The 15,239-nt window shown below is 33.4% G+C and overlaps 1 protein-coding gene across 1 annotated transcript in view; it reads left to right on the top strand.

Moving 5' to 3' along the window:
* The window catches only part of LOC114329226 (translocation protein SEC63 homolog), a 41,336-nt gene that overhangs the window by 7,306 nt on the left and 18,791 nt on the right, over positions 1 to 15,239 (top strand). The window contains exons 4-7 of the mRNA XM_050641864.1: positions 4,076 to 4,282; positions 7,279 to 7,507; positions 12,856 to 13,149; positions 13,202 to 13,411. Of these exons, the coding sequence (XP_050497821.1) occupies positions 4,076 to 4,282; positions 7,279 to 7,507; positions 12,856 to 13,149; positions 13,202 to 13,411 (940 nt within the window). The remainder of the gene's footprint in view (positions 1 to 4,075; positions 4,283 to 7,278; positions 7,508 to 12,855; positions 13,150 to 13,201; positions 13,412 to 15,239) is intronic.

The following is a 15,239-nucleotide window of genomic DNA, read 5'->3' as shown; positions in this document are numbered from 1 at the left end:
ACAATAATATAGTATTCAACCAAACATTTAATAAAAATATTGAAGTTTGTGGCATTGATATTGATGTCAATGGCACCAAAATATCTGTGGTTAGTATTTATCGTCCAGGTAGCATTGCAGTCACAGTGAACGACTATGTTTCTCTTTTTCAACAAATTCCGCATAATTTTATTATTGGTGGCGACTTTAACGCCCATCATGGAGCCTGGGGCTCTATAAACAATGATCATAGCGGTAACATACTCATGGAAGCTTTAGAATACTTCGACAACTTTATCATTGCAAATGACGGATCTCCTACCAGAGTATCTGCCCCTGGCTCTCCTCCATCATGTGTTGATCTTACCCTCATTTCGTCCAACTTAGCTCACAATTCTCTTGGTCTGTTAAAGCAGATACGTATGGCTCTGACCATTATGCTATCACATTTGTGTTACAACAACTCAGAATTGATAATATTAATATTACCCCCATTCATAAATGGTCTATGCGAGAAGCTGATTGGGCATTGTTTCAAACAAAAATTGATAAAGATTTCTCCGAGATTCCGCTTTTCAACAATACTAACGAAATGATTAACTTTATCACCAATTCAATGACATCCTCGGCGGATTCAGCTCTTAAAAAACTTACCCCTTCTCTCCTAAAAAGGCTCCTCATCCCCCTTGGTGGGATGAGGAATGTCAACAGTTAGTTACCCAAAGGAAGGAAGCTTACAAAACGTACAAGCGCAATATGATAACTTCAAATTATATCAATGTAAAAAAAATAGATGCGCTCTGCAAAAGAACCTTCAAATTGAAAGCCAAACAGGCTTGGGCAGACTATTGTACTCAACTCAATAGGAATTCAAATCCCTCGGAAATTTGGCGCCGGATTAATAGATTTCAAAAGAAGAAAAATGATATCCAACCATGTGAAGAAGATGAGGCGGAAATACTTTTTCATAAATTAGCTCCAAGTTTTGTTAGTCCTTACATTCACTACACACCCACCAGTAATCATGATCATTCTCTTCTAGCCCCAGTTACACTAAAAGAGTTAGAACTTAATATCAAATCGTCAAAACTTACTGCTCCAGGCTTAGATGGCATCAATTATATGATGATTAAAAAGCTCCCTGACTCGGCGAAACACTTTCTTTGCAAAATATATAACAATATACTTTCAGGAAATACGGATTACCCCTAACTAAAACAGTGTCTAATTATTCCTATTCCTAAGGTCAGTGACAACAAAGCTCTGCGACCCATTTCTCTAATGTCTTGTGTATTAAAAACTTTGGAAAGAATTATCAAACTCAGATTAGAATGGTGGTTAGAAAATAATAACATCCTCCCCCAATCCCAGTTTGGTTTTCGGCGAGGTAAAGGTACTCTCGACTGTGCAGCCAATCTTGCAACGGAAATTCAGTTCGCTTTTTCAGAAAACCATTATTCAGCTGCCTTATTTTTAGATATCTCTAGTGCTTATGAAAGCGTGCTGTTGGATTGTTTATATGAAAAGTTAACATACATCCATATACCACCACAATTTGCATTTGTTCTTATTAATATGTTCCTCAGACGACAGATCTTTATAAAATGCAATACAAATACTCTAGGTCCTAGAGAGGTTAACTCGGGTCTGCCACAGGGGTCGGTGTTGAGCCCGCTTCTATTTAATATCTATACCCTCGATGTTCACAACCTTGGTATGAACGCAAGAATTTTACAATATGCTGACGATTTTTCTATATACACTACTCATAAAAACTACACTCAATGTGTTAGTAATCTTAAGTATATAGTGCATTGCTGCTTTAAATACTTTCCTGAACAGGGATTTGAAATATCACCTCATAAATCTGCTATTGTATTTTTTACCAGACACCAATTGCCAGAACTTAATAGCCTTACAATTCAAAATCACACTATACCTGTTTGCAAAACATACACATATTTGGGTATCACATTTGATTGCAAACTGACCTGGTCTGATCACATATCAAGATGCATTAAGAAAAGTGAAAAAAGTCTTAATATCCTAAGAGCAATTAACAGATATCATTGGGGCGCTGACCCTAACATTAACTTGATTTTCTACCGAGCGTACACTCGATCTATCCTAGATTATGGTTGTTTCTTGTATGGATCAGCCACTAATTCCAGACTTTCACAAATAGATAGGGTACAGTTCAAGACTCTACGCATTGTTCTTGGTGCATTTAAATCCACTCCCACAGCTGCTCTCCTTGCAGAGTGTGGCGAACCCCCCATGCAACTTCGACGACAGTTACTAGCTGAAAAATTCGTCGTTACACAAAAACGATTTACACACAACGACCTTATTAAAAATTTAGGCATCTTAACTGCTAGCTACACTAATAAATACTGGCACAACAGAAACTGTCCCCCTCTAGCTGATGCATTTGCAACAGTCTCAAACATCGAACTACGTGATGATTCTGGTTTGCCATTCTTCACGGCTAAATTCGATATATGTCTTACACAACCAAATATTATTTTTCCAGAATATAATGATAACCCAGCAATTAATAACATATCTATGCAAATAGAATTAGAGAAATTAGGTAATGTACATAAATTTTTTACAGACGGATCCAAATCCCCTACTGGAACAGGATGTGCAGTGTACAGGGAAAACACAAACGAAAGTTTGTTGTTTAAACTAAACAAAAACTCTACAATCTTTACAGCAGAGGCACTTGCTATATTTAAGGCTTTGGATTGGGCAAACAATTCACTGCTACCCTTGTCAAACTTGGCTATAATATCGGATTCGAAAACTGTTTTATCAGCTCTGGTGTACCCGGTTACCTCCATATACAATAACTCAATAATCGTGGAAATTTTGACAACCTTAAGAGCCTTAGATTATAAACAGATAAATACATTCTTCATATGGGCCAAAGGGCATTCCTCCATAACGGGAAACGAAACAGCTGACAAACTGGCAAAAAGAGCTATCACTGATGGCAAACAAGCCCCCGAATTAACGCTACAAGACGCATTATCTATATGTAAGCAAAACTTAAGAACTAAATGGGCAGACAAATGGACAACAATTAGATCTAACAATGCATTTCAGTACTGCACGCTTTTTCCAACACTTCCTTCTACAAAGCTTGCTAAAAGAAGCCATCCCAATAGAAAAATTAACACCAAATACATTAGGTGCCTCTTTGGACACGGAGCAGTCAACTCCAAGCTTTATAAGATGAAATTGGCCACATCCCCCCTCTGTGACTGCAGTGACAGTTTTGACGACTTTAATCACTGGATTTTTCAATGCAGTCATAATTCTAATGCCACCTCTTACCTTATTACGGAACTAACTAAACTAAAAATCCCGTTTCCTCAAAATTATCTTTCCATTATGCTGGAGTGCATCCATAAACCCGAAGTAAGAGCTATTATTTGTAACTTTTTGGGTCGTACGAGGAGACGCTTATAATTTCCTCAACTTTTAGGTCTGTATCAACCAATCCAAACTGTATTCAGTTAGGTATTAAATATATATGTATAGATTTGTAAAAACTGTATTTGTACCAAATAATTGTATTCAGTTACTGTATTTATATGTACAGATTTGTAAAAATTGTATTTGTACCAAATTGTGTTCAGTTATATGTATAGACTTTTAAATGTTATAAATTTTCGTGGCAAAACGGGTTCTTCCCAAAGCCAATGAACCAAAAAAAAATACATGCTTTTAGAATAATGGGGGTATTCCATCTGGCCCTGTAGCCTCGTTAGTTTTTAGATTACAAATCTCTTCATAAATTGTTGATATACTGTTATATGATAATGAATATGTCATTATAATATAACCATGTTATTATTCACTACATATGAGTATTCTTAATATATCTGTGAGCCATACATCTGTCACTGAGTCAAACCCTTTGTTGTAATCAAAAATATTATTATTAAGTCTCTTAAGTATAAATTATTAAGACCACTTTAATCCTGGATTTCTCTTACAGGTGTGATAAAAAGTTCATAACTCTACAGGCCAATCAACTATACATGATTTTACTATATAAATGATTTTAATATATTTTTTGTTTTAGGTTGGTACTTGGTGGTATAGAAGTATCAAATATACTGGAGATCAAGTACTATTAGACACAACACAGCTATATTACTATTTTTTTAATAAAACACCAAATATGGCTCTAAAACGGGTGATTATGATTTTAGCTGCTAGTTTAGAATTCGATAAAAAACATAACTCTGAAATTGTGGAAAGACAGTCTGATAACGAAGAAGTCCCACAGGTAAGTTTATTCATTGGCATCTTTGTTATTTTCCATGGTGTCATGTGTCAGCGGTATCAAGATCTTTACCATTTGAGTCAAATCAATATTAATTGCCTTAACCAACTGACTCCTGTGCCTTTATAAATATCATAATATACATATAATGTTTTTAATTGCAAATTTAATTGACTGGAGCAAACCTAAAGTTTTTGGATGTCAACGATTTCTCTTACTTTATTTATTTCATCCTAACTCATGCCGTTATTTCTCTGAAATGTCCTCTCTGAGATACCATAAGCATCACATGTGTGTTTCTGAACTGCCATAACAGATGTCAATGGACCCATATTATTTTTTTCCAAATTAAAATAACATTGTTCTGTAGCCATTTCCTTGTGGCATCTTATGCAATTTACTATTTTATTTGGGAATCTTCTTCTTCATGTGCCGTGCTCGATTATCGAGCGTTGGCTATCAAATTGGCTATAGTAATTTTGTTGACGGCAGCTCGGAAAACTATTTGGGAGTTATTTGGGGGCAGCTATTTGGGAATAAAGCCACAATTTAAACTTTTTTCTTCCACTTCGAAATTTGCAAAGTGGAATTGTAGCTTGATTCCCAAATACAATAGTAAATTAAAATAACTTTCCACTTTCAGAACTACATGCCATTCTTCTGCAGATAACAATCATGTTTCAACTGTTTTTTATTTTCTTCAAATTGCTCATTTTACTTTACTAATTATTCGTCTTTGTATACAACTTCATTATTTTAAGAAGTTTCATTTGCCCATAATGGTTTTTTGCTTTAGTTCAATTGTGGACCTAGGAAGTAAACACCATGTCGACATGGTGTTGTTTTGAATAAGTTTTTTTAATCCACTTATTTTATTAGTTGGATTATACAAATTGTTTATGTATTTTCAGTAGTAATTGCACAAGAGCTCTAAAATTATCGAATTTTTCCCGAGTGACACTTTGACAGTTTTAATTTCACGACCCAAAGGGGAGTGAAATTATGTCAAAGTGTCACGAGGGCAACAATTCGATAATAATTTTAGAGATCGAGTGCAATTTGCTGCGATTATTTCATGAATAAAACTGTTCAAAACCAAAATTTTATTGTAATTTATTTACACTCGGAAAAATGAAAGAATGCCCATGAACGATCACATCAATCACTTATTTTTTATTGGCTGCCTTTTCTAACAAACGTTTGTTATTTATAGAAAAAGACAGCAAATCCAAAATAAGTGATTGATGTGATCGTTCATGGGTATTCTTTCATTTTTCCGACTGTATGTAAGTACAAATTAATACAATTAAACACACAGTTGTTATAAATATTTGACGGTTGAAAGTCATCACTTTTATAACTTTTAATTGTCATTAATGTCACTGAATGTATTTTTTCGTAGCAACTTAGGGCATCTGACGTAATATACTTGACGACGGGATATTATCAAAAATTATCACTTTAATTTTTATTTCTCTAACTTTCTTTTGGTCAGAATCTCCTATGAATGAAATAATCGTATATATTATCATAAGAGAGAAAATTTTGCCGGCAATATTTTCGACTGGTATGAAAGTTTGTTGGCTGGCAATTAAATTTTGACAGTTAAATCACAAGACAGTTGATAGATATAATAAGAGTAAGCCATAGGGTATGCCCTTAGAGTTAAGTATTTGTTATTAAGGGAGCGTTCAAGTATTACGTAACGCGATTTTTGAAGATTTTTAACCCCCCCCCCCACGTAACGCTTTCTTATAGGAGTTTAACTATTGCGTAACGCAATTTTTGAAGATTTTTGACCCCCCCCCCCCCCAACCTGCGTTACGTAATACTTGAACGGTCCCTAAGTTAGGCCAGAGAATAACTGATAATTGGTCATTTGTGACTAGATAGTAGTATGCATACATCGTACAGGTGTTATAATAAAAAAAAAAAATGACTGACGAGACGTCAGTCGAGTGATTTTGTCAAAATTTCATAAGCGAAAAATGCCAAAAGGCAACAAACTTTAATAAAACCAGAAGAAAATTTTGCCGGTAAATAATTTTCTCCCGAATGATATTCGACAAGACTATTTCACGAGACAATTAATGCACCATATCAACTAAACATAATCTTTATTTATTTGTTAACAATATTAAATGTACAATTATTATAAGCTATATTAGTTTGCCCATTCTTTTCTACCAAAGCATGATTTTGTGTATTATTGACCTGTAGCATTTGGAAACTCGAAGGTCCAGCTTCATTTTGTTGTTCTGAGATTTTCGATCAACTTCTGGTGGTGACTGGAATCCAGCTGCAGATATGGTAAATACTAATAAAATACAGTATACTTACAGATAAACTCCAATTGCAAAAACATGAAATACATTATGCACAGTACATCTAAATTACGTACAGTTGTATACAGTATTGTTCATTTCTTGCTAAAAACTCAGTCAAACTGAAAAAATGATTGTATTGTCTGATGAAAATCGGTCCGGGTTAGCCGGACTTCCGCGTTATTGGAGGCCGGGTTATCGGTGTTCCACTGTAATTTCAAAAATAATCTAACTGGGCATAAATCTTCGTTTGATGAATTTATTACCAGCCATTTGCTGCTTGCCAAACTTTTCGAATCGACTGCCCCCACGTTACGCTTTTTTGCTCAGTATGCCTTGTCTATCGTTAACATGTCTCTGGTTTTGTCAGTAGGAAACGTGGCGTTGCTATGACGTTTTATCAGTTAAAAATAGTCTAGTGAAATAGTCATTAAAATATGGTCACATTGTCCTTCGAACAATTATGGGCTATATCAGGTTTATTTATGGGATATATCAGATTTTTATGACATTCAAAGTGCTCTAATTCACAGTTGCTCGAAATGACATAGTGTAGTTGACCTCCGAGGTCCAGAATTAATTTTTACAGCACTATGTTTCTTAACAATAATTTATTTATAGTTTAGTTTAGGTAGTACAGTTTATGTAAACATTAATACTTTTACTTTTTTGCAGTTGATTAAAAAACTTCCGAATTTGAGTGAGAAAAATAAAGAGCGTCCATTGTGTTACTTATATAGCATAAAAGCTAGAGCGATCATACATGCTCATTTAAGTAGGATACCATTAAATAATTTTACGTTAGAACAAGATAGGAGGTACATAGTTGGCAAATGCCCATTTTTGGTTAATGAGCAAGTCAACTGCGTGAATCAACTCATAATTATGGCTTATACTAGACGAAGTAAGTGTTATATAGTTATATTTGTAGTGTAAATAAATTGCAAAATAGACATTGCAATCAATATTACGAAAACATATTTCAGTAATAATATATTTCATACCTCCAAACAAATCATAAATTTAATTCGAAGTCATTACGTTACGTCATTAGCTATAGATTTGTTCATTAAACATGACCCACCACATATACAAACTCAAAATACACTTCCACAAATGCTCATCATGCGATGCAATGTACTAATCACTCACTCGAATCACAAGGTGTAACACGATTATGCCCAAGAGATTCATGGCAGCCGGAGATAATTATTGCCTAACCAGACATTCAGACAATCACATGGTTACTAAACTTAAAATTTTTAGTGGATAGCACATTAAAAAAATTAAAAAAACGAAAACCTAATACTTCTGTCGTCAGGGGGGGGGGGTACAACGGCCTCCTTTATTCAGATGATGACTTACCCAAGTTTTTTATGTATTTTGACCCGTAGAACACGAATTTTTTGGGTAACAGTTGATCCGTATATCGATAAGATTGTTATAAACAAAGAACTTGAGGAATTACATAACAGTGATTTTTCGCAAAACAAAACATTTTTTTTTGTATTTTTTGGGTTCTTCTAAGCAAAAAATGTTCTTACAAGTTTTTTCGTAGGATGCCTAGTTTTCGAGATGAACGCGGATGAACTTTCAAAAAATCGAAAGATTGCAATTTTTGAACCCGAATAACTTTTGATTAAAAAATAAAATAGCAATTCTGCTTACCGCATTTGAAAGTTCAAGTCAAATTCTATCGGTTTTGATTATTTGCGTTGCTAAAAATTAATTTTTTTATTGCTAAACAAAGCTATAAACACATAGTGCTTGAGTGATGTCTTCAATGCATCTCTCATTTAAAATCGAACGAGTAGGCGCGCCTACAAACAGGCAATTTCTACGTAGCATGCGTTAAAACGCATGCATTTGGCGCAGGAAACACTATTTGTTTATAGCTTTGTTTTACAATAAAAAAAAATTAATTTTTAGCAATGCAAATAATCAAAATTTGCCTCGAACTTTCAAATGCGGTAAGCAGAATTGCTATTTTATTTTTTAATCAAAAGTTATTCGGATTCAAAAATTGCAATTTTTCGATTTTTTGAAAGTTTAACCGCGTTAATCTGGAAAACTATGCATCATACGAAAAAACTTGTAGGAACATTTTTTGCTTAGAATGACCCAAAAAATACAAAAAAATGTTTTGTTTTGCAATAAATCCCTGTTATGTAATTCCTCAAGTTCTTTGTTTATAACAATCTTATCGACATCCGGATCAACTGTTACCCAAAAAATTCGTGTTCTATGGGTCAACATACATAAAAAAACTTGAGTAAGTCCATCTGAATAAAGGATGCCGATGTACCCCCTCTGACGACAGGACTATAAACTGATCTGGCTGAAATTCTAATTTATTCTTTTTGTCAAGATTAGCCTGTAGACTAAATTTTATTAAAATAAAATAATTTATAATGGTTTTTCAGATTTCTACTATTCAGCAATATTTTTACTGCAACATGTGGCTGCAACATAGTAGGAATAAAAGTACTAATAATTGTCTGATGAAAGGATTCTAAAATTTATTAACCAAAAACATTTACGCCCAGGGTTTTGAAAATGTGAATGTGGTAAACCAGTGAAATGGTTTCCTTTCGATGCAATATAGTTTATTTTTTATTTGACAATCTTGAACAGTTTTTACCACATTGCATGTGGATGTCAGATCCTAAGACTTATACTCTGATCGGCCAAAAAAAAACACATATTAAAAATGTGTATAATCAATGGCATACATGCGTGCCGTCCGCACACTGGTGAATGCATCATGTGGTTCACATATAAGCTATCTGTACAGAACGTGTTAGTTTATCAAGACTTGCTTCTAGACTTTTGTTATCTAAAGTTTTGGTAATTCTGCCTGTTAAAGTAAGGTCGGATCTACAATCTTTTTTTTTTCTTTAAAATTTAAAGACATTTAAACATTTAATGTTCTTTTAACACAACATAACCCACTGCGACGAGTATTATTTTGTCATCCATTATTTGAGATGTATAGGGTGGAAGGCACTTATGAAATTATTTCTGTCCTTGTTTTAAAAAATTATAAAATACGCCAAAACCCGTCGATTTTTATATATAAATATGCGCGTTCTAAACAAAAATCTAAATGTACAGGGTGCATTTAGATATGCAGTGTCATATCCTGTATATTATTATATTTTTAGAAGCTGCTTAACAACATTTCAACGAACTGTATCATGTAGGATGTATTATGAATAATACAGGGTGATATTTTGAAATATTATGAAGTATAAATCACTTATGGAATAAAATTGTTTGTGTCCGTACTTTAGAAAACTATAAAAAACGCTAGAAAAAGTCAACTTTTAAATTCAAATGAGTGCTTATAAACATAAATTTAAATATACAGTGTGATTCACGCAAGTATAGCATAGGCATAGTCCATGGTCCATGATCTTTAGTTCTAATGAAATGCTTTAATATTTGAATGTTTTTAAAAGCTACTTAACAACCTCATCACAAAAAAGTGTCTATTATGAATAGGGTCTATTATGAATAATACAAAATGAAATTTTGAAATTATGTATGCATAATTTTCGTCAAGACATTACGTACATAAAATTTTGAAATTAATAATTTATCGCACTTTAAATAAGGGTATTATTTTTTAAACTAGCTAAATAACGGTATCAATTATCTTAACTAAGTATCAATATATAGGGTTTTGTATTTAATATCTTGACGCAATTTATAAATAATTTCAAAATTTCATCTTGTATATTAATAATAGCCCCTACGTAATAATAGTTTCTTAAAATCAGGTTGTGAAAGAGCTTTTAAAACCACCAAAATATACAGGGTGTTTCATTAAAAATAAAGATGATGGACTATGTTAGACTTCGTGAACCACCCTGTACATTTTTTAAATTTACGTTTAAATAGCTTCAGAATAATATTTATGTTTAAAAGCGAACATTTAAATTTAAAAGTTGACGTGTACCAGCGTTTTCTATTATTTTCTAAAATAAGGACACAAACAATTATTTTATTCCATAAGTGGTTTCCACAGTGTATAATTTTAAAATGTCACCCTGTAATATTCATAATAGATCCTACATGATATGGTTCGTTGAGGAGCTTTTAAAAATATAAAAATATACGGGTTCCATTAAAAATAAAGGTTATGGACTATGCTAGGCTTGCGTGAATAACCCTGTAAATTTAAATTTATTTTTAAAAGCTCACATTTATTTCCTTCCACACTGATATTGCCGAGCCATCTGCTGCATTAAATCTTGTCATAAATTGCTAGGCCATTGTTATCTGTATTCGAACCACTTATTGCAGTAAAAATAGTGCTCGTATAGTATACGAGTTGAGCATGTACACATTATTTAATACTTTACTTTTAAGCAAAATGTTTCGTGTAATAATATCGTATGGCATTTTTTCCGGGGAGATCCTTTCGGACAGTTCTGGCGACATTTATATCTTTAACCTTGTTTCAAGTAACTAGTGCCGATGTACACTAACCCAGAGGGACCGACGACTTAACGTGCTCTCCGAGGCACGGTGAGACGGCTCGTGCCATTATTGGAAATGAAAATGGTTTGTCTTTGGCAGGGCTCGAACCCACGTGCACTGGCGTATGAGGCCGGCGATTATGCCGTTACTCCACGGCCGCTCACAAAATGTTTCGTGAGTGACAATTAAACTGCTCGTCAAAAGTTAGGGATATAGAAAATTCTGCTGAATTTTTATAGTACATTTTTTTGTGAACAGATTAACGGATTCCGCTAATTTTTTTTATTATTTTAGACTTTTCTTTAGTATTTACACAGTTATGTGTCGGTTTACTCAAACTTTTTTTTTGTATTTATACCGGGTGGAAGAAAAGAAATGTTTTTCTTATGTTAAGTTTGAGACGCCCTGTAGGGAGGACGAGGTACAAATGGGAGTATATATCGAAATCGTATTGTAGTCTTATGTTTTGTGAACATTTTGTTTTTGAATATCCCTGATATCTTTAGAAATAAAAAATAGACGGTTTTGTAATTTAACATGTGTTTTAACCGAAACAAAAGTTTGAGACACCTTGTAGGGAGAAAAAGGCACAAAGGTGAGTATACCTCCATATTTTATTGTAGTCTCATATTTTGTGAATATTTTATTTTTTTAATTTCATTGATATCTTTAATAACAAAGAAACTAGACGATATTACTCTTTAATATGGGTTTTAACTGACGACATGCGTCACATCCACATCACACATGTGTAATATAGAAAAACATATTAAAGAGTAATATCGTCTAGTTTCGTTGTTATTAAAGATATCAGAAAAATTAAAAAAATAAAATATTCAAAAAATATAAGACTACAACATAATATCGGGGTATACTCACCTTTGTGCCTTTTTCTCCCTACAGGGTGTCTCACACTTTTGTTTCGGTTAAAACACATGTTAAATTACAAAACCGTCTATTTTTTTTGTTTCTTAAGATATTAGGGACATTCAAACAACAGCATGTTCACAAAACATAAGACTACAATATTATTCTGATGTATACTCACATTTGTACCTCGTTCTCCCTACAGGGTGTCTCAAACTTAACACAAGAAAAACATATTTGTTTCTTCCACCCGGTATAAGTACAAAAAATAAGTTTGAGTAAACCTTTGCACAACTGTGTAAATACTAAAGAAAAGGCTAAAATAAAAGAAAAGAGCGGAATCCGTCTGTTCGCGAAAAAATTAACTATGAAAATCAGCAGAATTTTCTATATCTCTAACTTTTGACGAACAGTTTATTATTTAGTTTAGATGTTTGTTCGACTGCTGGTACTTTTAATTATTCAATGTGATATGAAATAAAATAATTTTTGGCGTTCTTTTATATATGTAGCTAAAAAAGCTCGGATAGGTCAATGTGACTTAAAAAAGAGAATGACATGTTTCGACGCATCTGCAGCGGCAGGGTTAAATGAATCACCTGTATATTTTTAATTTTGTTTTTATTCTATTTTTGATCATACGAAATGTTATTTTAAGAAGTACTTTTTGGTGAATTAAAATTCAACCATAAGTCTGAGATTGTTTGAAAATTTTCTAAGGAAACGTCAAAAATAATTTTATCTAGTAACACGTTGTAGGAAACATTTGTGGTACTGCTATATAAATTTCATTTTGTGATCTTAATATTCCCCTGTCTTAGGTTTATTACACTAATGACTTTAATTTAACATAATCACTTCTTCTAAAGGAGATCTATAATAAATAATAATATGTTTCAGTCCCCAAATTGCCTCCTATAGAAACAATAGAAAATTGTATGAAATTATCACCTATGATAGTCCAAGGATTATGGGAATTCAAATCTCCCCTTTTACAGCTACCTTACATAAACGATGATAACTTAAAGTACTTCATGTCAAAAAAACGCCAGATTAAGACATTACAGCAATATGCACAGCTGAAAGGTGAAGAAAGGAGAAACTTGCTTCGAAATCTAACCGATGATGAGTATGAAAACGTTATGAAAGTATTAGGAGCAATGCCTTATGTTGATTTCCAAATTCAAGTTGAAGGTAATCACTATTCGATTTAAGTATGAAAAATTTTAATCCTTGTTTTTTTTAGTTATGGATGATGAAAATCCAAATGAAGTAACTGCTGGTGCTATAGTTACAGTTACTGTGACTCTAATCAGACAAGATATGAGCATTTTGTTTGGAGATGAGTCTGCCAAAGATGCAACAGAGATTACCGAAAACGGTACGGAAGAAGTAAAAGAAGGCACAGGAGACGAGAACGTCGTAAAAAGGCCAGCGTGGCTTAAACAGAAGAAGAGTAAGTATGCAATAATTACTGTGATTTTTTTTATAGTCCATTGGATATAGAGATAAAAGCTTTAAATTCCTTTTATATTATTTTATAACGAGTAAAGATTAAAACCTTGTATAAATTTTCAAAAAAATTATTGATGTGATTAAGAAAGCGCACCTTTCTTAAGCGAATTATTGTATTATGTATACTATTTATAAATGGCGAAGACATTTAGAGAGTATAGAAGTATTTGTATTAAGTTAGTCATTAAAATTGCCGTTGAGAATTATATGGTTTTAAAGACTAAGTTTTCAATCTAATAGCACATAAAATAATACTAAAAATATTACTCTACATCCCACCAGATTGAAAACAATGACAACCTTCTCTGGTTACACCTCCGAGGCTTCTACAATTCAGCCATAACGGATGCTGAGACTAAAGAAGATGAGGGAATTTTACAATTTATAATTCACGTCCCATCTGCTCAGCGCGGTAAAGTTCCAACGAGAATGGTTCTCTTCATACTCCAATCAGAGTAAACATGTGAATAAAAAATGAATAACCATTTTCAATTTCGTTGCAACACGAAACTACAGCCGCATTATATTCTAGTTCAATCAAAGAGTGTAGCAAGCACCTCTACCGGTTTCGAAACGTATTAGTCTCTCATCAGGAGGCACATATGCTGCTCTCTCTGACCCAACCAGGACAAACCCCGGCGTGCAGTTACGGATTACAACGAACGAAATGGCAGGGATGCCCTAGCGGCAACTGCTAGCAAAAGTCTAAGTTTTAAATCTAATAGCACATAAAATAATACTAAAAATATTACTCTACATCCCACCAGATTGAAAACAATGGGAACCTTCTCTGGTTACACCTCCGAGGCTTCTAAAATTTGCAAGCCATAACGGATGCTGAGACTGTTTTGAATGAATTATGGTTCAAACTGTGTGGAAGAGAATAGAAAAAAAAAGTTGTTAAAAAGGTATGGTTGGTTGCATATGTTTGAGGAAACCAACTAATGTAAATGAATCAGTATAGTAAATTATAGTAGAGATATTTAGTTGCTAAAAACTAATAAAATCTGTAAAAGTTGTGTAAGAAATTTGAATGAAATAAATACTGATAGTAACTGAGGAAAGTGAAAATTGATAGGAAATACAGAGTTCTAAACCAGAGGAAGTTGAGTGCAAAGACTTGAAACTGTAAAGCTTGTCGCTCACTTATGCGCTGCACTGCGAAGCGAAGCGCGGAGAAAAAGGTTGCTGTGAATTCTCTTCATGTAGTTAAATATACCCGCGCGTATCTGTGCGAAGCACACTCCTTTTATAAATCCTCTTCTCCGCGCTTCGCTTTGCCGTGCAGCGCATAAGTGAGCGACAAGCTTTAAACATTTTTAACTAAATATTGAGCTATTGAAAAGTGAAATTTGATTATTGTATGGTCTTCATTTCAGGTGATCATGTCTCAGCTAATCGTCACCTTTTATTCAAAATCAATCAAATCTATCCCAATATTAAATTCACTATGGAACTAGAATCATCCAATCTAATGCCATGAATTTCCTAGACTTATCTATTACCAGACTCAACAACCAGTTCAACTTTGGTATTTACCGCAAACCTATCCAAACTGACCATGTTCTTCATTCTTCATATAACCATTAGGCTATTGATCATGTTCAAAATAAGAGAGCTAAAAGGAACTACAACGTTAACGGGATTTTATTGTCTCATATAGTCAATGGACCTCTAAATTTGACAAAATCGCGGAGTGCTACCATTTAAATTTGTGCGTTTTTGAGAAATGGGTGAATTATTCCCTAGGCACAGGTTGAATTAGGGTG

This window comes from Diabrotica virgifera, chromosome 1 (genome assembly GCF_917563875.1).
Source record: "Diabrotica virgifera virgifera chromosome 1, PGI_DIABVI_V3a".
Classification (NCBI taxonomy): Eukaryota; Metazoa; Arthropoda; class Insecta; order Coleoptera; family Chrysomelidae; genus Diabrotica; species Diabrotica virgifera.
This window is presented reverse-complemented; position numbering and strand designations above follow the sequence as displayed.